The following is a 27,819-nucleotide window of genomic DNA, read 5'->3' on the forward strand; positions in this document are numbered from 1 at the left end:
TACCCATGCAGATTCTTAGCGTGCTGGCAGGGGGCCTTGAGAGGTGACATTGGACTGGCGCTTGCATACTGTCCGTACCTGCTGCATGCTTGAATGCAACATATAAAGTGAGTACTGTGCCTGGTGTGGAAGCAAGCTGTTAACGACTCTTTTCTCTTTGCCTTTAGCCCTGATGAAGAATCTTCGCAGAAGTTCATTCCCTTTGTCGGGGTGAGTGTTATCTTAGTTACGCTGTCTCAAGCCAGCTAGAATATGTCCACGAGTGTTAACCCCAACTTACCTAGTTTCTGCTGCAGAGCAGGAGCACTGGGTGCTCTAATGTAGGGTGTCAGCGTAGGCATCTGATGTTGGATACAACTGCCTGGTACGTAAGCAAACCTCTAAGATCCCTCAACAAACTACAGAGTGTATTTTACTTTCCGGGCAGCTCTGTGCTGCATGCCTGCCAGCACTTGAAGCAGGCACATCTTCAACGCAGAGAGGAAAGTGTGACACTGAAGTGCCCTGATCCACAGCCTGTCTTTGCTGCAGACCAAAGCATCTAGTTGGTGGAGAATTGCTGCAGGGCCACATGCAGAGGAAGGTGATGTGTTCCTGGAAACCTGATCTCAGGATTGCAGTGCCCAGCATTTCTCTGGGTGATTGATTTGGCCAAATTCGCTATTCCCGTGTCAGTCCTCTGTCTGCTTGTCATGAACGGTCTCTAGTCCTCTTAATATCCCATCCACTTCTGGGAAGTGAAGAGTGCATCCCACCAAGGAGATCATTTATGCCACTGTTAAGTTTGAGTCTGAGGCAGTAGCTATTTCATCCATTTTATTACATGAATATGCATTTGGGATAGTAGTCCCTGGCTTTTCCTCCTGTGCTTATCTTTACGTATTCTCAGCTCAGGTGGCCAAGTGCAGAGTATCTAGGCTGGGCTGTGTTGTGTGCTTCTGTCAGTGCATTTTGTGCTCTATCTACTTTGCCTTTTCTAGCTTCCCTCCCCTTATTTGTTCGTGCTCTTTAATTAATTAAGGTTTAGGTATAAAGTCATTTACCTGTGGCCAAAAGGATATTCCTTGACTGCTCTTCAGCTACTGGATTGCCCCCTTCACAGTTTGTGCTGCTCTCTTGTAGTTTCTCTCTGGTGCATGCTGGCTGTCTTCTGTCTTCTCTGTGTTAAGATGACTTGTGTGCCTTCTCATTTGTATCCCTATCAGCGCGTCAGAGCTAATCTGAAATCCCAAGGTATTTAGAGAGCTTAGTCTCTCTTGCCCTCAGGCTGACCCTGCTTTCACTCTGGTGTCTCTTCAGAGTGAGAGTCTCTCTCTGCAGTGTTCCTGAGATGATGACAATTGACTTTTTTTTTTGTTGAAGAGAAGATGTCTTCTGCAAAAGCGGAGACACACATCTTCCCGATTTGTTCCCTGCTGATGAGCTTTGCTGTGATCTTGTCCCTCCCATGAACTGCGATTGATGGTGAAGAACTGTTGTTATGAAACAGCTTTCCCAGTAACATGAAAAGCCCAGAAGGGCTTGCAAGCTCCTGGACTTATCTCACAATAGCTGCTAGGCTCTGCAGAGCTTTTCTTTGGGGCTGATTTAGTTCAGTGCTATGTGCAAGCAGATGAGGCTCAGCGTGTTTGTCCAGTTGCTCTAAAATTATTGTTTCCTGACTTTAGCAATGTGTTTCCAGCCTGGATTCGATTATCTGAAAGCAGGAAGAGTCAACAGCTCTGTTGTGTGCATAACACTTGCCAACCCACAAAAAAAACTTGCTTCGAAAGCACAGACTGACTTTCTATGTCAGCTGATGGTGTGGGTCAAATCAATGCTGCTTATTCTTGCTTCTGAAGTGTTCCTGACACAGCTGTTTCCCATGGGACACATCTGAAGAGACTCTGAAAGGCCGGTTGCAGGGGTCTCACAAAGTCCGAGGCCGAACATGAACACTGAAGCTCTTTCCCTTGGCAGTAGCCTGCTGGGAGCTCCCAAGGAAGGGAGGGAGCCAGCGATGTTTGCGTTTGCGACTCCTGAAGTTAACTTGATTCTGTTGGCTTTTTAGGGTGCAAAAGCTGATGTCCTGCAGCTGGGTTGTGCAGTCTTTGGCCCAAAAGTGAGCAGGGCTGTGCCATGCTGCTCAGCCAGGCTCTGAAGTGGGAGCAGAGCCTCACAAGGGGTCAGTCGGGCATGAAAGCCAGGGAGTCTGGTGGTGAGGCTGTGTGGTTGTGCACCTGCGTGGTGCTGACAGCCAGTTGCCGAGAGAGTTAACAGGATGCACCTCCTTCCTGAAGGGAAGGGAGGCTGGCTGCTCCAGCGCTCCTGGATGGAGGTGGCGTTGGGATTGCAGCAGTCTCAAGTGCCTCCCTGAGTGGAGGGAAGGGAAAGTAACCTTGTCTTCCTCCCATGCATCTTAACTTGAGCATCTTCAGTCACCCAGCAAGGAGGAAAAGGCCAGAAGAGATTTCCTGTCTGGTTTGCAGATCAAGATGGCTGTAGGCAGTTTTCTGTGTTGCTTGTTCTTCCCCTAACTCTTCTGCCTTGCCTCTTCTTGCTCACAGCTACAGTCTGTGAAACATTCTCTTGATGTTTAACACATACAGCACAAATGTCTGCTGGACTCCAGAGCCTAATTTGTTGCCCTTTGGATGGAGACTGGCCAAACTGAGCTGCAGCCTCCTTCTCCCAAGCTGTTGGCCCCTCAGGGAGCCTCCGCACATGCTGCCAAGTTCATGATGGCTTTTCCAAGACTGGAGCTAACAGAGAATCCACCAGAGAGCCTACCCACTCTCCAAGATCTAGTGTTGAGCATACATCCCCCCCCACTCCCAACTGTGCAAAGTTTTTTGCTTCTAGTCATTAGGTCCTTTTTTCTTGATCCTGTAGCACAGAAATGTGCTCCCTAGAGATGTGGCCTAGACATGATCATGTCTGAACTTAACGATCTTCCGTTTTCAAACTAAATGAACTGTGTGACACCGTTTCGCATTCTAAAGCAGGTGTTATTGACTTGAGATCCCTTTGCAGCTCTTGCCCATGTGTCAACATTTATCTAGGATAGGCATTAGCCCTGGATACAAATTTCTTAAGGACGTTAAGAAGGGTCTCTCCTCTGTGTTGTCAAGAGTAATGATCCCTGTGCACCGTAGCAGATTATTGCTACAGAAGGTCCCTGCTTTTATATCGCCAAGGGTCATTTTCATAGATTCATAGATTCATAGATTTCTAGGTTGGAAAAGACCTTAGAGATCATCCAGTCCAACCATCCCTAATCCCCATTAAACCATATCCTCAAGTAGCTCATCCACCCTATTCTTAAACACATCCAGGGATGGGGACTCAACCACCTCCCTGGGCAGCTTATTCCAGTGGCTGACAACCCTTTCAGAGAAGAAATACTTCCTAACATCCAACCTGAATCTCCCCTGACTAAGCTTATGCCCATTTCCTCTTGTTCTATCTCCCATCACTAATGTAAAGAGCCCTTCCCCCACCTCCCCACCATCTTTTCTCAAGTATTTATAGGCCGTAATCAGGTCTCCCCTCAGCCTCCTCTTCTCCAGGCTAAACAGCCCCAACTCCCTCAGCCGCTCCTCATAAGTTTTATTTTCCAGCCCCTTGACCAGTTTAGTTGCCCTTCTTTGGACTCGCTCCAGGAGCTCAATATCTCTCTTAAAGCGAGGGGCCCAAAACTGGACACAATATTCCAGGTGCGGCCTCACCAGTGCCGAGTACAGGGGCAGGATCACTTCCCTGCTCCTGCTGGTCACACTATTCTTGATACATGCCAGTATCCCATTGGCCTTTTTGGCCACCTGGGCACACTGCTGGCTCATATCAAGCCGGTAGTCAACCAACACCCCCAGGTCCTTTTCCGCCAGGCAGCTCTCCAGCCACTCCTCCCCGAGCCTATAGCGATGCTTGGGGTTTTTATACCCCAAGTGAAGGACTCTGCACTTGGCCTTATTAAAGCTCATGCCATTGGCCTCAGCCCAACGATCCAGTCTGTTCAAATCCCTCTGAAGGGCCTCCCTACCTTCGAGCAGATCAACACAGCCTCCCAGCTTGGTGTCGTCCGCAAATTTACTGAGGGTACATTCAATACCCTCATCCAGGTCATTGATAAAGATGTTAAACAGAACTGGACCCAGCACTGAGCCCTGGGGAACCCCACTGGTGACCGGCCTCCAGCCGGATTTAGCCCCATTTACCACCACTCTTTGGGCCCGGCCATCCAGCCAGTTTTTAACCAGTTTTTAATTTTATCTTTCTAGGCACAGTGTGTTCTTGGGAGCTTGTGTTTGTAGCATGCTCTGTTCCACAAATTATTGCCAGTGGCATTTGTCATTAACCTAAATGTACTAGCTGGTGGTTAGCTGTATCAGAACATGTTTGTATCCTTACTACAGTGTGATTGGGATCGTTCTGACCTGTCCATGGGGTAGTTTATCCATGTCTGTGCCCAGAGGCTTTGCTAGGAGCTTAATCTTCTCCGCCAGACACTTGCCTTGTTTGGAGACTAGAAAACTGACCAGAAACTGTACTTTGTTGTTTTTGTGGCTTCCTATCAAACCCCAACTGTGCTGCACCCTAGAAGTGGCCACACTTGTGTGGTGGAAACAATATGTCTGTAACTAGCAGATGTCCAAAGCAACACGAAAGGGATATTTATGTACCTTTCTCTTCCGTGCCCTATTCCCACGGGTGTCACAGACAGGCACTGTAATTGCCGTAGCTTGGGGCTGACGATTCAGTCTGTGCTGTCTTTTGGATAGGTCAGGGAAGGGTTGTGAGCTGGTACTGCTTTGCTGGACATTGCTAAGACCTGCCTGGCTCTTAAAGGCTCTGCTTTTTAACATACTTTAACATTACCCTGACTGTAGGGACGGTGCTGAGGGGACTGTAGCGATGAGCTTATTTTGGGGGTTCCCAATGTTCAGAGGACTCCTGTTTCATAGAGCTCTTCTGTTTTGCCCCCTCTAGGTGGTGAAGGTTGGAATAGTGGAACAATCTTCTGCAACGTCAGGTAACAAGCATCTCGTGTTTGCTTTCTGTGTCGTACAGGTGGTGGGAGCCTGACTTCATAGGCTGAACAAACTTGTCCATTGCTGGTGTCTTGGTTTTTCGTAAGGTGGAATTGGATTTTTAGCTCTCAGTTCTCCACTGCCTTTACTCCCAGCGGCTGTCCACAGAAAGAGAGGCCTTTCTCTTGAGAGAGGCCCTTTTTCTTGTTGCTTTACAAGGAGCTTCAGGGCAGCTGAAATTCCCACACACTCATCCGGGGAAGCTCCACTCAGATATGTACAAACACCCATTTTTCTAATGTGTGTTCCCCGTGGGGTGGATTCACCGCTGTGATTGAGATTCGTGCTCCAAACTGGGGAGGCAGTTCATCAGAAGTTCATGATGAAGTTCATGTCTCCTTATGCTGGGCTCAATAGCCTCATAAAATCAGTCTCAAACATGTACCTGAACTGGGAACTCATTCACCAAACCTGCAGTACAAGACCTGAGGCTCTCTAGAGGTTGGGTAGGCAACCAGTTTGCCCATCTGGCAACAAATTTAGACCCAGTTTTTTTAATGGAGGAGTGCAAAGCTGATTTACACGATATTGCGTGCTTACTCATGTGGACATGGGGTAGTGCTGTTTTATCAGTGTGAACTTGTTTTCTCCTCCTTCATATGCGCTACTAGTCAGGAGTGTCTTTTTCCTCATCTGTTGGAATTGTTTCTTATATTGCTTTACTATTAAACCCAGATTCGTGTGGTCTGGGTTACACATGAGTTTGTGTGTGGAGGCAGCTCTTCTGTGGGTCGCTTCTTGCTGCTACAGTGCTTCCACTGTCCTAAAGGGCCAAGATGAAGGGAATGATGCCTTGGTTTTGCAGGGTGGAAGCAGAGGGAATGGGGACATACCTGCGATCAGCCCAGAGGTGCTGGATTCTCCAAGAGTCTTGGGATGGTGCTGCCCTGCAGTGGTTGTGGAGGGAGATTCCCCAGTAGAGATCAGCAGGCTGGGCTCTGACTGTACAGGAGGCTCAAAATTAGCTGGGAGCAAACTCTAGGAGAGCAGATGCCTGGGGGGTGCCCAGAGGAGTCTGTGCCTGCGTCTTACTCAAACGTAGAAAGTCCCATGGTTTAAGTGTGGAAGCAGTCAGAACTGATGAGCCAGCTGATCTCTGGATTGAGTCTGAACGAAGCCTGTGCAGCAGGAGCGCGGGCAAAGAGACTGAGCTATCCCAGCGTGCGTGTGCTGGGCTGTGAGACGAACCCAGACAAACAGTTCAACTTCTTTTCTGCAAGGTGACTCCGATGATGCTGCTCCGTCAAGCTCCAGTGTCCTTTCTTCTACCCCACCTTCTGTGTCTCCTGCTGTGAAAGAAGCCTCCCCTACACCACCTTCCTCACCATCTGTTACAGGCAGCTTCTCGTCCTCAAGGTAAAGCATGTTTTGTCTCCTTACAGCTCCCTTGTCTGTCTTATCTGACATACATGTGAGAGAGGATAGCTCTTCTAAAGGAAAACCCATAGCTCTGCCTTCTTCCTCCTTAGCAAACACTTGAAGTTGTCACTTTTCCCCTTCACCTCTTTAGCCTCTGGAGTGACTGTGTCCTTGCTGACTGACAAGGGGCTGGGAAGGGCAGAGAGGGTCTTGCACCCGATGGGAAGGCTGCACTTCTCACGGGCAGACACATATGAACTAGAAGGAGCAGCCTTGTTTCTGATAGTCTGGCAGAAACCCTGATTCTGATGAGCCATTGTGGCAGCCTGGTGGGGAAGGCTTGTGTTTTCTGTCTGCTGGTATTTTCGCTTTGAGACTAGATTCTCTTGGGAAGATATGTAGCCAAAGAAAATTCTGACCCTCATACACATAGGTGCTAGCCTAATCCTTCGTGATTCTTACAATATATTTTTAAGGACCAAATGACTGTAAAGTCAGAGTGACTCTGTAGAAGGAGCAGGCTTTTTCTCTGGGAGGGGAGAGCTGACAGTTGTAAGGTGGTGTAGCAGAACTGCAGTTTCCATTCATGCATGTGCCTGAAAGCCTATTAGAACAGCAAGGAGACAGCACCTATAGGCCACATGAAGCTCTGGCTTAGCTGTAATTTTTAGGGCTGAAGGGAGGAAACCACTAGAAAACTGCCAGTAAAGAATTGCCGTGGCTGGGACTCTCATTTTGTTGCCGTTGGTGTAGCTGCCTAATGCTTTGTGTGCAGTTCTGGTACCGAGAAGCACGTGGTGAAGTTCAGGATTCAGGGATTCAGCGCAGGCAGCACGATCAAGGGGACAGAGCAGCAGCCTTGTGAGGGGAGACTAGAAGCGCTTGGACTGTGCAGTTTGGGGGAGGAGGGGGCAGAGGTAAGCCACTCAAGTTTTCAAAATCGCAGTGGTGGTGGATTTGTTGAATATTGAACTGTCATTCACCAAACCTGCAGTACAAGACCTGGGGCACACAGTGACACTGACAAGAGGACAATTAAAAGGGAGAAAGGGAGGGATGTCTGCATACAGCAGGAAAGGCATGTTGGGACCATGTCTGCTACTTCTGTGGCAGCAGGATCAGCAGATCAAAGAGGGGTTAGGCAAATTCATGGACAGCAGATCTGTTAATGGATACTAAAGGATGAGTCAGGAGTGTCCCCTCTAACATGCCTAATCCTGTGATTGCCAGGCCGGAGAAGTCCAAGGAGATGTTTTGCAATTAAAGACTGGGCTCACATGCTCTCCCTAAGCAGCATCTCCCACTGTCCCTGTTGGAGACAGAATGGGGACATTTCCTGTCTACCCTAGAGAGCCCTGTAGGCACCTTTAACCTCCTACTTCTTAAACTGGCTTGAGAGTTCCCTTTTAACAAGAGGAAATGGAAATGTGGAAGTCCCGGTTTAGCAGGTGCCCAGCACTGGAAGGTGTTAATGGCCGTTAGCCTGTGCCAGGGGGCCCAGTTCCCCAAGTACCTCCCATTGGCCCCCTGTAGTTTGGTGGCAGGAGAGTCCTGTCTGCCCCAGGCTGGTCCCAGCAGCAGCTGGCTGGCAGTGGAGAGAGCTGAGGCTTGTGCAGGCTCTAGAGAGCAGAGCTGGCTTCTCATGTGTGAGCTCTGTGTGGGCTTTCCAAAGGTGGAAGTGGTTTGGGAACCCATGTCCTCAAGAGCATAGGCTATTGAAGGTGTGAGCTGTGGAGGTGGTACATTGGAAGTTGGCACCCCAGCTCCAGGAATCCAGTACTTTTTGGTTTCATTCTGTGTTGCAAAATTATCAAGAAACAAAGAAGTTTAGGTTCAATGTTGTTCCATCTCCACTGATCTGTATGTCACAGCACAGGCAGGGGATGGAGGGTGACCCAAACATGAAAACTATGTATTTAACTGAGGATGGAATGGAAAAGCCTACTTGGCCATAGCGAACCTTAAGATGCTTTGTCTTTACAACTGAGATGAGAAATGTGATGCAAAGGAGCCTCAAAATCAAAAGCTGCATCTCCAAAACACTATCCTTAAACAATCTCACTTCTGAAATTGCCCTGAGAAACTAAAAGCTAGTTTTGGTGATCCAAGATAAACTCTGCTTTGTGATCTGGCTTCAACTGAATAAATGACAAAGAGGAAATTATTTGCTGAGAGGACCTTAACGATGGGCTGTCCTTGTCTTACCATGAGAGTTTTTCATGTTACACAGGCAGTGTAGAGGGATGCATATTTAATTCAAGATGACAGATTCATCTTCCTTGACAATTGCCATTTCTCAAACAGGGGGAAGACTGGTAGGTAAGTTAGTTTTTTGTCTAGTGCTTGCATATTATTCAAGACTCTACAATTGTGTAGGAAGAAGTAGAGGTCGTCAACCATGGGTCTGCTGACTGACAAACCCCAGCTCCTCTGAGGGTTAACTAGTGAGAGGCAGGCGCAGGCAAGTCGTGGAAATTCCCAGGCTGCTCGTCTTCCCTTTTTCTGGCTCGAGAAAGGCTAGCAGTGTGTTTTGGTGACACATGTCTGTTACCACACAACGCACGGGAGTTTTCAACAGCAGATCATGTCCTGAAATCTGCCATTGTTTAGCAAACATCACAGGACTGGCAGAGCATTTTCCCAGCACTGGAATTCCCCAGCCCGCAGCAGGAATATGGAGCAGATCGCCCCATGCCAACTCCGTTACAGGAACCGGTGTGACCTGGTGAGGCATCTGAACAAGAAGGGAAGCAGCTGGTGACAGGAAGAGCTCATGAACATAGGAGATGGAAGGAAGGAAGTCAGGGAGGCTCGGAACCGAGTGCCTCATGTTCAGAGACCAACCAGTTCTTTGTGTTCACCCCAGTTCAGAGATGATTTTGACAGTGCTGCACCTGGTGAGAGTCATTCACTCATCAGTGCGCAGGAGGCAGCAGCAAGGTGCTTACAGCTTCTCTTCCCACTCAGCGACTGGAAGCAATCTGGGCCACCTCAGGGGTTGTTGCTGACTGGGTCACTGAACTCAACATCGCATTCGGAAGCTACTTGTCTGCTCCCTTTCTCACTGCTCATCCCTGTGGCTGCGCAGCAGGTCAGCTTGTCTTAACTCATTGCAATTCTGTGCTGCCAAGCCGAAGCCACCATGTACCGTGACCCAGGCTGCATCACTGAGCGATGCCTTCTTCTGCTTTTGTGATTCTCAGGTCTTGCTACGAAACATTGCTGCCTGGTTTCCTGAAGAGCTAGGCGCTTGTCCTCTGACCATTTGGTCAGGGCTGGCAGCCGCTCTGAAAAAACACAGATGGGAGAACTCTGCTGCGGGCTGCACAGAAATTACCTTCTTCTCTTGCTTTCCAGCCAGAGCCTCGGTGCTGAGTTGATGGGCCTGCAGGTGGATTACTGGATTGCAGCTCCACCCATGGACAGAAAGAGAGACCCAGAGAAGAAGGACCCCTTCACTACCAAAAACACACTGAAATGCACTTTCCGGTCCCTCCAGGTCAGCAGGTTACCTGCCAGCGGTGAGATTGCCACCACTCCAACGATGTCCATGACCGTCGTGACAAAAGAGAAGAACAAGAAAGGTAAGGTGGACACATCTACTGTTGCCAAAGGCCAAGAATGTAATGTTGCTCTCCCTGTTCTGCCACTCCAGGGCTGCCTGACTTGTCAGTCGTGCATTACAGCACTTCAGTCATATTTTTATCCCCAAAATCCTAGTCTGTCTGTAGATGAGAAGTGACTTCATAAGATGATAGTTTGAAAGGGTGGCTCCTCTTTGTGCTTTAAAAAGGGAATGTGTTCACGCGTGCAGCTGAGCGGCTGAGGTGGTATAGCCCAAAAGAACAAAGGTGGGGACAGAGCAAGAATGTTTGTGGGTGGCTGTGCAGAAAGCCAGAAGGTACGCTGCTCTGAACGGCTTCCCTCTGTTCCTCTTGAGCCTGCTGGTGCTGCTTTGGGGTGTTGTATTAGGTAAGAGGCAGCTTGTGCCTCAGCCACCAGAGTCAGGGCAGATCCTGCAGCCTGTACAGCTCCATGCTCTGGTCTTTTCTCTGCCATGTGACAGAGGTGCAGAAAGAGGCAGGATATGTGTGCATCCCATCATGTTGCAGCATATGGCAGCAGCCCCAGCAGATGTTTTGCTGGATTCGATGTGGTGTCCTCATGTTAAAATACCACCGTCACAGCCAGACAAATGCACCAGCCAGATGTGCCAAGCCATTGCTAGTGTGCATGTACATATAACAGGTGTCACTTAGAGCAGGGTTGCAGCAGTGTAATCTCTTCTACAGGAGCTCTTATGTTCTTCCAGAGTGCTTTGTGGGACAAAAGTAGAAGAGAAATACTCTCAGCTCAAAATCTCGTTTTAGCTTTTATCTTGTTTAATCTTCTGCTCTTAAAGTCATAGCTTTGAGTTTATTTTCTCCAAACGAACAAACAGAAAAGGCGTTTTAAGTGTTGTCAGTAATTCTGTATTTTCTCCTGGCCTTGGTAATGGGAAGCATTAGAAATTGAGAACAGGTCTGCAGAGAAGTAAGTGTTTTCAAGAAAGCAGCAAGGCAATTCTGCACTTATATTCCACTGCCAGTAGCTGTCCTTCCTGCCCATGGGCCTGGGAAAACATCCATGTGCATAGATGATGGTGGTAAGCACTGACACAGTCAAACTTCTGCCAAAGAGGGATGAGTTTAGGAGTTAAAAATCAGAGTTAGAATTTTCACATATGAATATTTCAATCCAAAAACCCAAACAAGTCTTGTGCAGCTCCTGTGAGTGGCAGAGATTCATTGTGTGCTGGTTTGGTTTTCTTCCAGTGATGTTTTTGCCCAAGAAAACAAAAGACAAGGAGGTTGAGTCAAAGAGCCAGTGTATTGAAGGAATCAGCAGGTTGATTTGCACAGCGAAACATCAGCAGAACATGCTGCGGGGTAAGTGCAGCGCATCCCATCGGCTCTGGTGCAAGGCTCAGCTGCTAGTATTTTCCTCCAGGCAAAGGGCTGACCTGGTGTCCTGTCTCATGCCCTGGAGCCAACATAATGGAGGTGTTCCTGGGGAATGGGCTTGAATGTATGTGTCTAGCACAGGGGAATGCTTTAATAGGTCTGGGGTGTGAGAAAATCCTTACTTACTTAGGAACTCCTCTGAATCAGTGCCCTGGATGAGGACAAGGGCTGGGCTGAGCTCCCTTCCCCTCCTTGTCATTCTCTGTTTCTCTTGCACATCTGGTGTACGTGATGGCGGAGAGTGGCGAGAGCGTGGCTGCGGCTCTAGGCGCAAAGGCACGCCACAGCAGAAGCTGTATATGCATCTTGGAGACAGACCTAAAGTGGCTGTCAGTGGAGCTGTGCATCTAGTATCAAAAATATCCCGTAGCATATTCAGTTGATAATCCCCACTGCTGCGAACACCAGGGGGCTCTGCTTAGGTCACCTCCTTAGCCTGGCCCAGTCGGTGTGAGACTGCTCAGTGTGAAGAGTGGTCACAGAACACGTGTCACCTCTTCAGGAGATGCAGATCTCCTGGTAAAGAGTGCTGGTGAGGAGATAGTGATGTTCATCTCTGCAAGAGTGCATTTGCCCAAAAACAAAAGTGTTGTGTGTTCAGGAAATTCAAGAAATCAGATCAGGTGACACTGAAAACAGCAGTCTGGGGAGCTCCAGTGTCCGTGAGCAATGCTGGAACAACAGTCCGAGCTGTTCTCCCTAAACCCGGTCTGCTCTCGAGCCTTTCTCCGTGGTGCATGGAGCTGTGGGCAGTGACAGCAGCGGGGTAGCCAGACAGAGCAGCACGTACCCTGAGCGCAGAGCATGGCCAGGCCTCCCTCTGCCGACTGCAGGGACGTTTCTGACAACGCTGCTTCAGGCCGGCCGCTTCCACTCGGTATTTTCTAACTTTCCTCTCTTTTTACCCTCCCCTGCAGTCCTGATCGACGGGGTGGAGTGGAACGACGTCAAGTTCTTTCAGCTGGCAGCACAGTGGTCCTCTCATGTCAAGCACTTTCCCATCTGCATATTTGGACACTCCAAGTCTAACTTCTAGCTGTGCTCAGCGGAGGGACCTTCTGTCCATCCCGGGGACTGCACACCAGGAGCCAGGAATTGCGTGCCAACTCTGACTCGCGTCGCTCTGCCCTCTCCTGCAGAATTAATTACAGATGTGCTTGGATTACTTTTGAATTACTTTTTTCTATTAACTCTTAAGTTTACTACAAGGGAAGGAAACCCCTTTAAACAAAGGCAAAAAAAACCCAACATAGTCTTAAATATAGATGTGCTGACAACATGAAGTTGTGGGGGAGTTGGCAGGAGCAGGCAACCTGCCCAAGAACACCTACCACTTATGAGCAGATCGCTGAATAACTGCACTGCTTATTAACCTGAGACCTCATTGGTGTGAGTGGGCTGGGGGAGCCGTGGATCAGCTCAAACGGACTTTGTGGAAGATCGTGCGCGTTACGGTGCGTTTGGCCCCCTCCCTCTGTGTTTCTAGGAGAAAAAAGATGGCCAGTCTGTCATCCTGCTGTCAAAGGACGAGAGATCAGTGAGTCTGGAGGGAGTTCAACCGTTCGGTTTGAAAAACAAACCACTTGTGTAGCTAGGGAGGTCTGGAGAGGAGATCCCCTTCAGAGTGTGGAGTCCGCCATGGGGACGGGCAGGGGTTTGTGCTGAAGCAATGCCTGAGGAGGCTTGAGCAGGAACAGGAATTAGGGAAACACTAGGTGTCAGGAAACTCCAGTGTCCTAGGTCTGTGACAACGACCGAATGGAGCCAGTCACGATATCCCTGCAGCTGGCTGTGCTGCTGGGGGACGCCGCGTCAGTGGGGTCGCTGCTATTTACATACTCACACCAGTTATTTACCAGTCAATAAAACCTCGTCCGGCCTCTAAAGGGAAAGGATTTTTTTTTAATAGCTGCGGATTTTTTTTAATGCTTTCTAAAAAAAAAAAAAATAAAAACAAAAGATAAGAGGAAAAGAATATTAAGTTGCCAAAAAAACAAACCCAGGAAAATGAGCCGTTGTCTGTGAAGTGATACATCACTGTAGTGGCTGGACTGGGAGCCAGCCAGGCGCTCTGCATGTCCAGCTGCCTTCCCGTCCATCTGTCGAACCGCGCACGTGAGGTAGCATGGGCTGCTTTATCTGCTGCCTTTGTCCTGCCCTGACCGCACTGTGCTCCCTGAGCCTGCTCCCACCTCCCTCATGCACCTGCCCAAGCTGGGTGCAGACCACCTGGCTTCAGGGACGCTGTGGGAGCGCGTTTTCGCCATGCCTTTGAACCACCCAGGACCTCATAGGGGCTGAGAGACAAAACCAAAGGGTGCTGGGGGTAGGCAGCCTCCCATGGGCTGCTCTGTAGGTGATCGTTGGCCTTTCCTGCTGCTTTCTGAGTCTTCCTCCCCATGGGCATGTCTCTATGGGTTGCATCCCTTCCCCAGCAGGATGTGCTTTTGTCCTGGCACAGCATTGCCTATGGGTTGAGGCTTAGCTAGGGGCTTCAGTCCCAAGGTGCAGTGGAAGCTGTAACTGGGACATGAGAGGATGAAGCCAGCCAGGTTCTCTGTCCACCTCAGGCAGTAAGACAACCTGGGAGATGGAGGAGTGAAATTTTTGGGTGTCTCGCACTGTTGGCTTGGCTCCGGCTGTGATTGTGTTCACTTTGTACGCCTTACTGCTGCCAGGGATGTTTGGGGTGCCAGTGCAAGGGGATGCTCTTGCAAGGGAGCATCGTGACAAGCCGCAAGTCTGGGTGGCTCTGGATGCTGCAGATGTGACCTTTTGCTCTCCAGGCTTCCTGAGGCATGCCTGGGAGGGAGTTGGACCTGGTGGTGAATGGGATTTGAGGAGCTGTGTGTGCTTGCCCTGTGGAAGACAGACATCTCTGGCATTTCAGGGTAAGGGACTGAAGTTTTTAATGAGGTCCTTGTGGGTCCCACCCTCATGGGCAGGCCAGGCTCTGTGAGCATTTCCAGAAGGCACTTTTGGAGGGCAGTGATGATTTGAACTTTTTTGTTTTTCGGTCTGATCCCTTCTCGGGTTTTTAAAGGCTTGGGGACCCTGCTTTGCCCTGCTTGATGGGTCCTGCTCTGCACATGGACCTCCTGGGTGGTTTGGGCAGGGTGGTGGTGGTGTGCTGTTGCGTCTTCTCCTGCTGACGAGGAGTGAGGGCTTATTAGGCGAGAGCGTGCTCCCTGCGGGATCCAGTGCCTGTCGCAGCTCACGGCACGAGCTGCTTTCACTGACTCCGGTTTCATAAAACACTTTTCTCAGCACAAGTGCAACCTACTTGGTCGGGGACAGGGTATTCCCTTCAAACCACAGAGGGGAGGAGGACACGGTCCCATGCCCGGTGGCACACTGCTGGGCAGGCCATATTGTCTTGTTGCGATACTCTGTCTGCCCGCAATCCCACGGGCAGGTCTGCCTGCCGTCTGCTAGCTCTTGGCTGCGGCAGAAGCTCAGCTCTGGTTCGAATGTCGTTGTGTCCATCAGTTCATGTGTTTTCAGCTGACCTGAGCTGATGGCGCTGGGGCTGTATAGCGTTGCCTAGCAGCGGTAACGTGAAGGTAGTGTATAAGCACATCACTTCTTTTTCTTTATTGAGGCTGTTGCATCAGAAAAAGAACTTTTTAAAGGAAATTAGTCAGTGTGTGATTTCTTCCTTGAGTCTCACACTGGTGTGACAAGAGTGATTGGGCTGGGTTCCAGCGTCAGGAGCCTGGGCAGCTCTCGGTGCCGGAGCGTGTTATTGCTGTAGAGGTGGGGTGCACTGACCGACTGCAATAACTTTGTTTACTGAGGGGTGAGGGGGGAAACCATCACTGTGCTCCTCTTTGTATTTCAACCTACTGTAAAGAAACAAACGGTAGCTAGGACAGGATTTCCAGGATCCTGCCTATCAAATGTGTTTTGCCCTGCTCTATTCTGTGTGTGTGTGTACGTGTGAGAGAAACTCTTCTGCTCGTTGCATTTCATGTTGGTTTCTGTTTTGTTCTGACTTTTATACAAGCAAATTCACTGGGAAACTCTCTGTACACCTGAGACCTGAGGGCTTGTGTCTCCACAGGGTTTCTCCCCTGTGCAAAGCTGCTGTTGCTCTGAAATGCCCCTTCTATGCAAGGAAACATCCCAGCTTCTCAGCCTTGTCCTCTTGGAGCCCCACAGCAGCAGGCTGGGCCTGCCCATGGGCAGCTGTGTGCCAGGGGGTGGCTGTGGTGTTTCTCAGCCTTGGAGGCAAGGACTGGCATGCGAGTTTGGTGGTGCTGCTCCAGCCAGGGGGTTGTGCCTCTCTTGTTTCTCTTATATCATGTGGAGCCACTTTGTGCAGGTGTTTCTGTCCCTGACTGGAGCAGAAACAGGTTTCTGTCTCTTAAGGAAAAGGAGTGTCAAAGCATGCACGTGGCTCAGGCTGTTTCGGGAAGGGGCTTTGCACCTGGTGACATGAACGAGTGACTGATCTTGGGTCTCTCACCCTTCCAGCTTTCCCAACAGTTTCCAGGGGGGACCCTGCCATGAGCAAGCCCCACCAGCCGGAGAGATCCTTGAGTTGGGGACAGGGAGAGCTGCTGGGGCAGCCATGGGCCTGTGCCCATGGAGCTGCTCCAAGCTGGCAGGCTTAGGTGGTGGCATGTGAGTCAGCGAGTGCAGAAGGATGGCTTAGAGCAGAGACAGCACCACTGCATTTGGCTTTTGAGAGTTTTGGTGAGGAAGGTGCAACTCCAGTGAAGAAACGTGGTGGCGTTACCTCACCCACCTGCATTAGATGGGGCCTGATTTGGAACCGAGTGCTCTGACAGCAAAGGCAGGGGCTGGAGCGGGCAGCATCTGAGCTGATCTCTGGCGGGGAGCTGCTTTGGAGGCAGCGTCCCCTGGCCTTGCTGTCCCTTTGTGTCCCACGGCTCGCCCCTGGCTCCCCGCAGAGCTCATCTTGCCTGCTCCCCTGCCTGCGGCTTCTCAAAGCAGCTCATTTCTTTTCCAGCGGCTCGGGCAAAGGGCCCCACCTGGCTCAGAGGTGAGGTCTGGGAACGGGCTCGCGGCTGCGCAACGCTGACCTAGTTTAACAGCGCTGGTGAGCGGATGAAAGAGGGAAGGTTTTTGTGGCGTCGCGTTGCACCTCGAGTGCTTCCCGGTCCTCCGGGTTCGGTTTCCCAGAGACAAAGGCTGGACCTCGGCCCTGCCAGCGTTCAGTCAGGGCTGTCCTGCGGCGCTGGCAACTTCGTGGGCGTCTTGGACGGCTGCTCAGTCTCAGCGCTGCGGTTTCACCCAGTTCAGTTGTTACTGTTTACATCTCAGCGGTAACTGCAGAGTCCTCCTTAATGACATGAGTTTGGGGAGAGCCACTGTCTCTGTGTTTTGCTGCTTTAATTAGCACATGCTTGTGGCTTTATCCTGTAGAGAGGGCAGGGCTAGGTGGCTGGGAGGTTTCTGGGGCTGGATGAGATATGCCTGTTTGTTTTCCATCATCAAATTTGGCTGAAAAACACGCTGCCCTGTGCTTAACCTATGATTGCAGCAAAGGCCCCGTCCTATTTCTCACCAGCAGCATGCTGGAGGGAGCACTGGAGCACCGAGGTGGAGCGCATTGTACCTGGTGCCTCCAAGGTTAAGAATTCCTGGCAAGAGGCAGCCTTCTCCCGCTGCTTGGTGTGCCGAGGGATTGGGAAGGCTGGGATTAGGGCAGTCCTGCCGTGCAGCAGTAAAGGGCTGGAGGCCCTGGAGCTTTCTTGAAGCTAAGGTTGGATGCAGTGCCTGTGTCCCCTTCATTCAGAGGGTCTTAATCTCGCCAAATAGCTGTGTTGTGGCACTTAGTCTGACGCTCCCTCTGGGCTTATCTGGCAGGGAGAAGGCCAGAAATGAGCATCAACGTTTCCCAGAGGTTTACTGGACCATCTTTAGAGGAGTTCTCATGGAAGATGCTCCTGGCAGGGCTGGTTCCTGCAGAGTCACTCAGCTGCTTTGGGACAGACTGGGAGAGAAGGGGACGTGCCAGCTTGGAAGGCAGCAGGTCACTGGTTTCCTATGGAAGAGCACTGGTATAGGTTCACATCCAGTGAACTGCTGCTTTGTCCCTTAGCCAGAGGGTTGCCAGAGCATTGCCTGCCCAGCTGTGTATGTGCCGTGGCTGCGGGAAGCACCTTGCGAGTATGGGTACTGCGTGTGCCAGGGCTGTGTGCTGGCAGCCATGTCCAGACTGCAATGTATGAGGGGACGTTACCACTTTGTAGATTCCCAAGTTGTCCATCTGTTTCATTGTTGTATTGTTTGGGTTCTAGGTTGGTTGTTTTTTTTTTATGAAGACAGATTAAATGTAAATAGCCTTTTTTTGGAACAAACTGCAACGTGCTCGACCTCGTCAACTATTTTATGGTACTAATGCAACACTAATAAAACTGGACATGAAAGCACACACCCGTCCCTTGAGTCATCTCTCAGCAGGAGCTGCTCTGGCATGACCAGGGCAGTTGTCTGCAGCAGGAGGCAGCAGCATGGCTTTCTGGTGCAGGAAGATCCCTTGTATTATTTATCCAGCTGCCCAGCAGCACTTCCAGGACAGAGCTGGTGGATTGGCACGTCCTCCCTGGTGCCGAGCCTTCCTGCAGCTTTTGCAGCCCTGCTGCCCTCTCCCCTGCCCCTGATGTCTCCTCTCCCGGAGGGCCCTGCTCACCTGCAGCTCTCCTGGATCCAATGTCCCTCTCTAGCACTTGGTCCTCACAGCAAGCAGGGACCAGGCTGGTGCCCTTTTCTGGTCTGGGAGCTGTGTTGGATGGACACAGCTGGTGTCAGGGTACCGAGGAGGGGCTCAGCAGGGGAAGAGTGAGGCTGCAGTAGCCTGAAGCTGCGTGTGCTCCTGGGAGTGGTGGGAGAGGGAGTGGGATGTATGGGGTGGCAAGCACCTGGGCTTGGTGCTGGGCAGTGGGAAGGTGGAGAGAAGAAGGAAAGAGAAGAACTAAGCAGCTGTTTTGAGGCAGAAAGGTGAAGAAATTTTGGGAAATGGGCCCATGGCCATGGTGCCCAGGATACAGCATGTTGGAGGCAGCAATGGGAATGCAGAGCTGAAGCAGCCTGTGCTCCCCTTGGCTGAAGATGGGGGAAGGAGGGGTGGCTACTGATGGAGCACAGAGCTGGGGATGATGGGAGCTCCCCGCAGCAGGCCAGGCTGCCCTCAGAGCATGCAGGTCTCGATAGATGTCCCAGCTACTCTGCATGTCCTCATCAGGTTGCAGACATGTTTATGGCCTGAGCCCTTTGCTGGAGGAGAGGACGCAAGTCCCACCCAGGTGGCACTGAGTGAGGAATTGGATAATTCCAGGCAGGAGGAAGGTACGTAGCTGGGGAAGGGGCAAATTCTGGACTCTTGAGGGCAGAGACAGCACCAAAAGCCATGGAGAGGGCCTGGCTGCTGGCAAGATGAGGAGCACCATGGGGCAGGTAGGGGAGGCAAGTGGCTGAAGGCTGTGTTTTGGCTGTGTACTTTTTGCACAGGTTCGGCAAAAAGAGAAGAGGAGGTGTGGAAGAGGCGCAGCCTGAGCTTTGCCCTTTTGAGCTCCTCCATGGAGGAGCTTGTCTTGGCACAGGAAAGTGGGTGCAAGTGGAGAGGACTGGGGTGGTGGGATGGCTCGGGAGCTGGCAGGGGGAGCAGAGCGCTCCTCACATCACTGGGAAGCACGAGTGAGCTCTCCACGCCAAGCCAAAAGCCATGGTGGGGCCATGGGCATGCTCCCCTGTCCTCTGGAAGGGAGGAGAAAGAAATTGGAGCTGGGTGGAGCAAGGATGGTTCAAGGCCCTGGTGTGCCAGGCTGCATGCAATGGGCTTAGAGAGCTTCCCTTGCCCACGTATGCTGGGACAAGCTGAATTCTGCCAGGCAACCTTGGACTGGCCTCTCAGAGTGCCGGCATCTTCCTTTTGCAGGTCTTGACCTTTCTCAGTGGAGGTGCAGCCTCGCTGCCACGTGAGAGGCGTCAAAATGCAAGCGATGCTCTGTCAGGATGCACCAAAAGCCTCTGGAAGGACTGGGCTTTGCCAAGGTGGGAGTTGGTGGCACCTGTGGGAGTGGGGTTTGATGGTGGGAGATGGGGCGTTGCAACAGCCCGCTCCTTACCAGGCTGCAGCTACGGGTGCCGGTTCCCCTCCCTCCCATTGCACAACGCCCTGGTGGTGGCCACAGCTATTGCTTTACCTGGAAGAGGAACAGCAGGGAAGTTCCGACATGGTTTTGTTACTATCGTTTAAAACACAGTTTAGCATCTGGAAAGAGCAGCCAGCGCCACGTGACCGGCCGCTTCTTTGTGTGCAACTACCAAGTGCCCCATGATGCGATTTGTAAATATTTATTCTGGATAATTTTTCTGTGTCCTACCAAATTATTTTCTGCTCTGCGGGATGGTTGCAGAAGCAGCCTGGGGAGAGCCAGCCCTCGCACCCCACGGTGTCCCCAACGGCTGTGCCGGCACGCGCTGCCCTGGCCGGTTCGGGAAGGAGGAAATATTGCGGTGGTGCCCCCCAGTGCATTGAACTTTTTTGGCTGACCGATTTTCACCCCCTGAGGTGCTTTCCTCACTCAGCCATGCTCCTTACATGCATTGGAAACATGAAAGCAGAGCCTTGTGCCCTACTGGGATCTGAGGACTGTCAGAGATTTGGGTTTTTTTTCTAATACACAAATGGAATTTCAACAAAAGCCCTGTTCTTTTTCAAATAGATGTATTTTGGCAGATGTCAGGGTTTTGGGCAGTCTTGTGTAGCTGTTTCAGGACTTTACAAGAACCAGGGTCAAGAGCACAGGCAGTGGCTGTGCCCAGTCCTGGTAAAAAGGGTATGATTTACTCCAGCAATGAGTTTTGTTACAGGTATTTTTTGGCCATCATGACCTGTCTGACTATGAGGAGGTGTCTTAGGCTGACACCTTGGGCTCAGACAACACAAGATGATTCTCCAGCTCTGCAATGGAGCTGAGGAGAACGGTGTAGACGTCCTCTTGTGCCTGAGAGGCCAGCAGTGCCCTGGGTCCGCCTGTGCTGACCATTGGAGGTGTAGCTCTTTGTTGGGCTTCACCATCTGGCTGTGGAGAAGTCCTCGGGGAGGATGGCCAGTCCCCTGCACTGCTGTACTTTGTCAGCCCTTGCTGGGGGACCTGCTGTAAACACGTTTTATACCAAAGAGTGATGGTTTCTTAGGGTATTTTTTGGCATCAGCCTGTCAATTCCTGTAGGAGAGGGAATGGCAGCGGCAATGTGCAAGTTTTGCAGAGAGATCTGGCGACGATGACTGTTCCAACAACCGCATAACTGCTGCAGGGCTGCTGAGGAGACGTCTGGAGAGGCGCAGTACGTGGGTGAAGAAGGGTAACACCCTGGGAAAGCTAAGGTGGTCATCTATGTTTCACCTTTCAGCCTAACACCCGAGTAGGGGTGAAAGCCCCAGCATGGCAGTGTCTTAGGGGCAGTGGGTGGCACAGGCATGGAGGGGACATGTCAGGCATCTTCTTGCCATCGCAGGGACCCGAGGGAGATAGTGTAAGAGGAGCAGGAGCGTGCGTGAGGTGTGTGTAGGGCACAGGACTTCCACGTGCGCATGACGGGATGGAGGGGCGTACACAGGGCTCAGGCAGCGAACGCCTGTAGGTACAGGTGCGAGAGGGGGTGTCACGCGGTGCGAGCAGGTGGCGGGTGTGTGCGAGGGGGGCCGATGCGTGAGGACAGGCGCCACGGCGGCTGTCGGCAGGAACGGGCACTGTCTGTGCGTGGAGGCTGCGTGCGAATGCAGGCGGTGTGCGTGTGAGCAGGGGTGCGTGTACAGGGGTGTGTGTGAGTACAGGTGTGTGAGGGCTGTGAGCACAGGCAGGTGTGAGTACAGGAGTGTGTGTGTGAGTACAAGGGTGTGCGTGAGGGCGGCTGTGTGTGAGTACAGGGGTATGTGTGTGAGTACAGGGGGTGTACGAGGAGGGCTGTGAGCACAGGCACACGCGTGTGTGAGAGCAGGGCTGTGTTGCGAGCACAGGTGCCGTTTGAGCGTGCGTGTGTCAGGCTGTACGCTCGGACAGGCCCCGTGTGTGTGTGCGTGTGTCAGGCAGAGCGGAGCGCTGCGTGTGCGCGGAGGGCTGAGCCCGAGTGCCGCCGGGCGCGCTGCGCGGAGGGCTGTGTGAGGACAGGCGGGGGTGGCGGGGGGGGGTGCGAGCAGAGGCGCTGCCCGCCGCCGGGCCCGCTCCCCTCCCGCTGGGCGCAGGCCGCGCAGCGCCACCCTCGCACGCTGCAGGCTGGGTGGCGGGGCCGGTCCCGTCCCCTCCCTCCCGCCGCCGCCGGGCCCCTCTCCGCCCGGGCCCACCGCCCCCGGCCCGCCGCCGCCGCCCCGCCCTCCCCCTCCCGCCTCCCTCCCTGTCGGCCGGGCGGCAGCCGGCGCGGCCCCTTTAATTCCCCCGCTCCCCTCCCCCGCCCGGCCGCTCCAGCCTCCATTTTCCAGCGGATCCGGCACCTGGAGGCGGCGGCGGGAGCGGCCCGCACCCGGCCCCGTCCCGGGCATGGCCGCCAACATGTACCGGGTCGGAGGTAAGCGCCCCCGGGGCCCCGGCCCCGCCGCGGCCCGGGCCGGCCCCGCCGCGTCTCCTTCCCCTCGCTCCCTCCCGCGCCGCGTGCGAGCGGCGCCTCGGGGGCCCGGCGGGCCGCGGCGGCGGGGCAGGCCCGGGGCGGGGCGGCGGCCCAGCGGGGCGGCGGGAGGCTGCGGGGGAGCGCTGGGGCGGGCGGGGGACCGGGGTTCAGGCAGCGCCGGGGGCGGGTTGAGGGTCCAGGGGCAGTCCAGGAGGGAGGCTGGTGGGGCGCGGGGCCTGGGGGCTCCGGAGGGGCGGCGGGTAGGGCGGGAGCGGGGCAGGGGCCTGGTGAGCTGCGGAGAGGGGGCGGCGTGGGGTTAAACGGGGTGAAGGGCTGCCGCGGGGAGCCCATGTGCGGTGGGGTGCGGTGCTTGGGTTGTGCGAGCCGGGGATGCGGGGCAGAGGTGGGGCGCAGCGGGGAAGACTTAGGTTGAGGGGTAAGGGGTGGAGAACAGTCCTATGGGGCCATGTGGAGCTCGAGGTTACAGGGAGATGGGGCATGTGAGGTGTGGGGCTGTGGGGGCTTGGGCAGAGGGGAGCAGATGGCAGATCCGGGACGGGGCACAGGCGGGGTGATCTGGGTTAGCAGGGCTGGAGCAACGCCGGAAAGCGAGAGCCCTTGGGGAAGCAGCCCCGGGATGGGGCCTGGGGTGGAGTGAACGGCGGGTGGCTGCTTAGATGGGGGTCATGCGAGGTTGTAGGGGTGGGGACCGAGGAGGTGTTGCTGAGATAAGACGGAGCACAAAGATGGCAGAGACTGCTGGGCGGGGATGGGGGCAGCGGGGGGGACTCGTGTGAGGCACGTCCTGCTGGTCTTGGCCTCCCCTTCCACTCTTGCTGTTCTGTTGTGTGCTTTCCCATTAGTCTTCTATTCAGGGTTGTGCTCCTGTCTGATTGTCCTTTGTTTTGACTCACGTGAAGAGAAAGGAGAGGCAACAGGATTTGGGACTGCGTTTTATGGAATATAAACCGAGGGTGGTCTGGCATGAATTTGTACTCAGCCATTTTCCTTCATAAAAGCTGTTCTGTGGAGCTTCTTCTCCCTAGGACCGTAGGATGTGCGGGGAGATGTTTTTGTGTGGTTCCCTCTTTTTCAAAATGCCATGTTTCTTGTGGAGTTCTGTAAAACCAGAGTAAAGTAAACAAGGGAAAAAATACAGTGAAGGTGGCCAAGCCATCCTGTCTGGCTGCTCTCCATCAACAACTACTTTCTGTTCTTTTTGCTTTTCTGGCTTACCCTTACTTTGTGCTCTGAAAAATGTCGCTTCTTTTGTCACGTTCCTACTTTTTTCCTGTTTGTGCTTGGTTTCATAGAGGGATAAGGTGTGCCTCTTGGCTGTCCTGGTTTTGTTTCTTTGGTTGCTACAAGCTGATTGTGTGTGTGTAGCGTATGTCCGTTTGGAGATGCTGAGGCTAAAAAGATGAAAGGCAGGACGAGTTGTGGAAATTTACAACTCAGTTCCTGGTGTGACTTGTGAAGGCAATTGTTTCCTGGAAATTATTGTTTGGTGTTTCATGTTATAGGAGCTAGCCTTGTGTGGAATATCATCTCTAGTATTTTGTGCGACAGAATCTGTACTGTGCACCCCACAGGTGGTGGGAAGGGACCTCTGGAGAGCTCTAGGCTGACCTCCTCCTGGAACCTGCCCTGTTAGAGCAGGGTGCTTGGGACTGTCTCCAGCCCAGTTCTTTGTATCTCTAAGGATGGTGATGCCACTCTTACTTTGGGCCTTGTCCAGTATTTGACCACACTTGTGGCAAATGTTTTCCTTGTGCCTGGTTGGGTTTTCTTGTGTTCCAGCTGGTGTTCCTTGTCCCTCGTCTTGTCCCTGTGCATCTCTGAGAAGAGCCTAGCCCAGTCTGCTCTACATCTCCTATTCAGTAGTTGCAGAGAGCAGTAACATCTTCTCTGAGCCTTCTCCTTCCCAGGCTGACCTAACCTGCCTTGTTCTGCCTTTCCTTGCATGTCCCATGCACCAGCACTGACCACCTCAGTGGTCTCTGCCAGACTTCTTCCTATATGTTGTTACCCTTGTGCTGAGGGCACCAAGTTGGACACAGCTTTCCCAATGTTTCGCAAGTGCTTAGCAGAGGGGCAGGATCCATCCCCTCGCCCTCCTGGCTGTGCTCCTGCTAACAGGGCGATGCTGGCTGCCCTTGCTGCAAGGATGCACTTCTGGCTCCTGGGCAACTCGTTGTTTTCCCAGGTGCCTTCCTACAGTGATGCTTTGTCGACAGCTTGTATCACTGCAGGGAATTATCCTGTCCCAGATGTGGGGCTTTGCTCTAGCCATAGTTGAACTCCCTGAGGTTCCCATCAACCTGTTTTCCAGCTTGTCCCTCTGAATAGCAGCCCTGCCCTCCAGCATGTGGTATGCTTTTCCCAAGTCCCCAGACTTTTAGAGTGTACTCTGGTCACTATCCAGGTCATTAAAAAAAGCTTCGAAGAAGGGCTGGCCCCAGTGTTGATCCTCAAGTGATGCTGTTAGTAACTGGCAGCCAGGTGAAGGTTGTACTGCTGATTACAATCCTTTGAGCCTGGTTTTCCAGCCAGGTTTCTCCCACCTTTATTGTCCCGTTATCTAGGCCACGCCTCAGCACTTTGGTTCGAAGGATGCCGTGGGAGACTAGCACGGCCTTTGACACGAAGTTGAGGTTTACAGCACCCCCTGCCCTCCCCTCAGCCACAGAACCAGTCTTTTCATCCCAGAGGGCAGTCAGGTTAGTCAGGCATGATTTCTCTTTGACATATCCATTTTGGCCAGTCTCGGTCACCTTCTTGTCTTTCTCGTACTTGGAAATGGTGTCCAGGATTTGCTCTGTAACCTTTCTGGGCAGAGGGCAAGGCAGTTGGCTGATAGCCAAGGTTACAGTGCTCTGTTATTGTACATATGGATGAAGTCTTGGTTTGACATAGTACGAAGATCAGCATATGGATGAATGCAGCTGTTTCTGTATGAACGCTCTGTTCAGCCTGAGCTGGAGGAGTTTGTGTTACTGAATTGTTTCTGACCTCTGGTGCTGGTATTTCCCATTAATGGTTTTGCGCACTGAAGTTGAGTGGGAACTCCAGGGCAGGATTAAATCCTGAATAGGATTTGTGCATAGTCATTTCATATACTTCCCGGTGGAAGACAAACATTCAGCAGATAATCTGTTATTATTCTTGTGGCTACGAGATTGTGTTGTATGAACTCTAGACCGAACAGCTACCAAAAGCAGCTTGTTCACTATAGATCTAGTGCTCCTGGAAGTATACATTGACTCAGAAGGGTTAATGGTTGCTTTTGGCCTTATCATGAAATACTGTGGATTTTCCTTTTCAGAAACCAGAAGGTGGATTGCGCTTTTCTGATAATGACTGATTTTAAACATGTAGTTGACAGCTCTTCCAGAGGACACGAAGTGTCATGTTCTCTTTTAATGTTGGCATACAGTAGTTCCTTTGTAGAGAAGCTGAGGAGCCTGCACTGTGGAGGCCAAAAGTGGCACGCAAGTCTTCTCCTCAGTGTTGTGCAGCAGAGTGAGCAAGCCGAGGGGGCTAGGAGCTGCCACTTGGATGGCTGTTAAGACTCTGTGGGTAAGGTGACTGCTGATGTCGAGTTGCTTAGAGAAAGCAAGTGGTTCTCCTGGTTTCTGCCAGGTTTCTACTGGTACGTTTCTGATGGAGGGCGGTCAGTTGCCATTACAAATGGGACTCTCATAAGCTAGCACAGTTTGTGGGGGATGTGAAACTTTTTAAACGTGTAGGGAAGATGCCAAGGGATCAGATTCCAAAATGAAATGTGGGATCTTGCTTGTTGTCCAGAAGGAAATCCTAGAATTGCTTCCCTCCAGTGTAGCAGAAGTGAAGATTTTCTTAACAGCTGCCATACAGCTATGAAATAAATGGCAGCATGATGAGAGTGGGCTGCTTCTGCTTGGAAGGAGTCATGGTGGGCTGGCCTGCCGCTTCATGGAGCGGACTGGCAGTCTGCACGATCACAGACCATATGGGAATGTTGGATAAACACCAGATCTGAGAAGCTTGGGACCTCTGAGTAGGAATTTGGGGCCTCTGATGAAAAAATGCATGTGGGAGAGAGATGTTCATTGTTCTAGCTAGTGCCAGGCTCCGCTTTCAGGAGAGTGCTGTGTCAGCTGCCTGGAAGAGAACAGGTCATCTCGGTATCAAGAGGCTTTCCAACAGCTATTCTGTCTCCACCTTCTGCGGGAGAGTTTAATTCCAGTACATGTATTTCTGTAGTTGATCGAGCCCCACTGTAGGCTGATGCCCCTGTGGCATTCCCTTCATGGAGTGAAAGGAGGATTTTTGCATTTGCATGTTGCACTGATTTGAGGACCTTAAATTTTTTCCACCTTCCCTCCTCCTCACTCATTGTTTTTTCCTGGATTATTTTTAATCTGCATCAGCTACCCAATCTGGTTCACCGTGGGACTGTGTGAACAGCTGAATAGGCTCAGTGGGAGGGCTGGGAACAAGAGGATGAGGAAAGAAAGGAGAGGAAGGATGAAGGAAGAACTACTGAAGCCAACATTTTGTGGAGACAAATGTCAGTTTATGCTTTTAGAGGAAAAGCCTTTTATGTGTTCCGAACTTTTAAGAGTTGCCCTCTTGTTTGGGAGTGTATTCAGCTACAAAATTGTCCCTGCTTTTGAGTCTATGGTACGCTTAAGGTGTTTTTAAATGACACTGGGAGATACGATCACAGGTCAGTCAGGCCACGTCTGTGCTAGCTGCATCTGACACAGCTAAAGTAAGTGAGGTTATGACCCCACAGTGCTTGTCATGGGCACCTGAGATTCCCAGCAGCTTTATTCCGGTGTGCTGGAGACTGAAGCTCCACAGCTTCCTTGGCGCTGTTATTCCTGCCCACTAGATTAGGCCTGGTATTGGTGTGCCTGTCTGTGCTGCAGTCATACTCCTCATTTCAGCGCAGCCATCCCCAAAGTTTTTAAGAATGGCAGCATGACATCATCTCTCTGTTATTATAGGGTGTTATTAATGCGTGGCTGGGGACCGTGGTTTGACCTGCCCCCCATCCTGTTACGTACCCCCATTTGGCATCCAGACTCTCCTGGCTGCATACAACTCCTGAAATTCATGCTGCTGCCGGAGAGCTGCAAGCAGATGGATGTGTTGGTCCTCTTGACATCATAATGATGTCAATAATAATTTTCTGTGCTTTTCCTGCTAAAGAACTGAGATACAGATCTGTTAAGGAAGCTTGCACAGAAACGTGTTGTTGAGCCTGGATCTGGAGCATGCAATTCAGATAATTTAGCTGCAGGGGCACGTGTAAACCCTCTCCTGTCCCCTTGCTTTGTTATCAGTGTGTATGTATTTTGAGTTGCAGGAGGGATTAGTGTGGGTTTTTTTGTTTTGGGATTTAGTTTAGGTTTTTTTCCTTTATTAACTTTTAGCTAAAGTGGAGTGTTTGATGGTAACTTGAGCTGAAAGTGGTTTTAATGGAGAGAGGTATTAAGTAACCAGTAAAGATAATAACAATGAGTTTATTCTTGCAATTTACTAGTAGGTTTCTGTGGTCATTGGCCCTGATAAATATAGGATGGCTTCTAGCTTATCACCTTTCAGCAACTGCCAGGCAGTGGTTTTCTTCATCTTTTCCTTTCATTGTTTCTAGTTACACAAGTTTATCTTCTTTAGTGTTACAGTCTTCCTTTCCTTCCCCCTCTCCCCCGTATCGGACTGCTTCAGCATTCATTAGCCTTTAATTAAGAAACATTGCATGGTGGGGGGCTTGTTGTCAGCCAGCTCCGGTGTGTTTGGGGGCTAGACCTGTAACGATT

General features: G+C 51.7%; 2 protein-coding genes across 3 annotated transcripts in view; both read left to right on the plus strand.

Moving 5' to 3' along the window:
* Positions 1–12,582, plus strand: part of PACS2 (phosphofurin acidic cluster sorting protein 2) — a 79,792-nt gene extending 67,210 nt beyond the window's left edge. For both annotated transcript variants that reach the window (XM_086617109.1, XM_086617110.1), the window contains 6 exons: positions 168–210; positions 4,969–5,011; positions 6,290–6,425; positions 9,786–10,012; positions 11,243–11,356; positions 12,349–12,582. In XM_086617109.1, the coding sequence (XP_086473235.1) occupies positions 168–210; positions 4,969–5,011; positions 6,290–6,425; positions 9,786–10,012; positions 11,243–11,356; positions 12,349–12,467 (682 nt within the window). In that variant the 3' untranslated portion in view covers positions 12,468–12,582. The remainder of the gene's footprint in view (positions 1–167; positions 211–4,968; positions 5,012–6,289; positions 6,426–9,785; positions 10,013–11,242; positions 11,357–12,348) is intronic.
* Positions 12,583–21,942: 9,360 nt separating this feature from the next.
* MTA1 (metastasis associated 1) overlaps positions 21,943–27,819 on the plus strand; it is an 86,827-nt gene continuing 80,950 nt past the window's right edge. Inside the window, exon 1 of the mRNA XM_086617851.1 lies at positions 21,943–21,970. Within this exon, the coding sequence (XP_086473977.1) occupies positions 21,943–21,970 (28 nt within the window). The remainder of the gene's footprint in view (positions 21,971–27,819) is intronic.

This window comes from Tauraco erythrolophus, chromosome 10 (assembly GCF_009769465.1).
Source record: "Tauraco erythrolophus isolate bTauEry1 chromosome 10, bTauEry1.pri, whole genome shotgun sequence".
NCBI classification, from domain to species: domain Eukaryota; kingdom Metazoa; phylum Chordata; class Aves; order Musophagiformes; family Musophagidae; genus Tauraco; species Tauraco erythrolophus.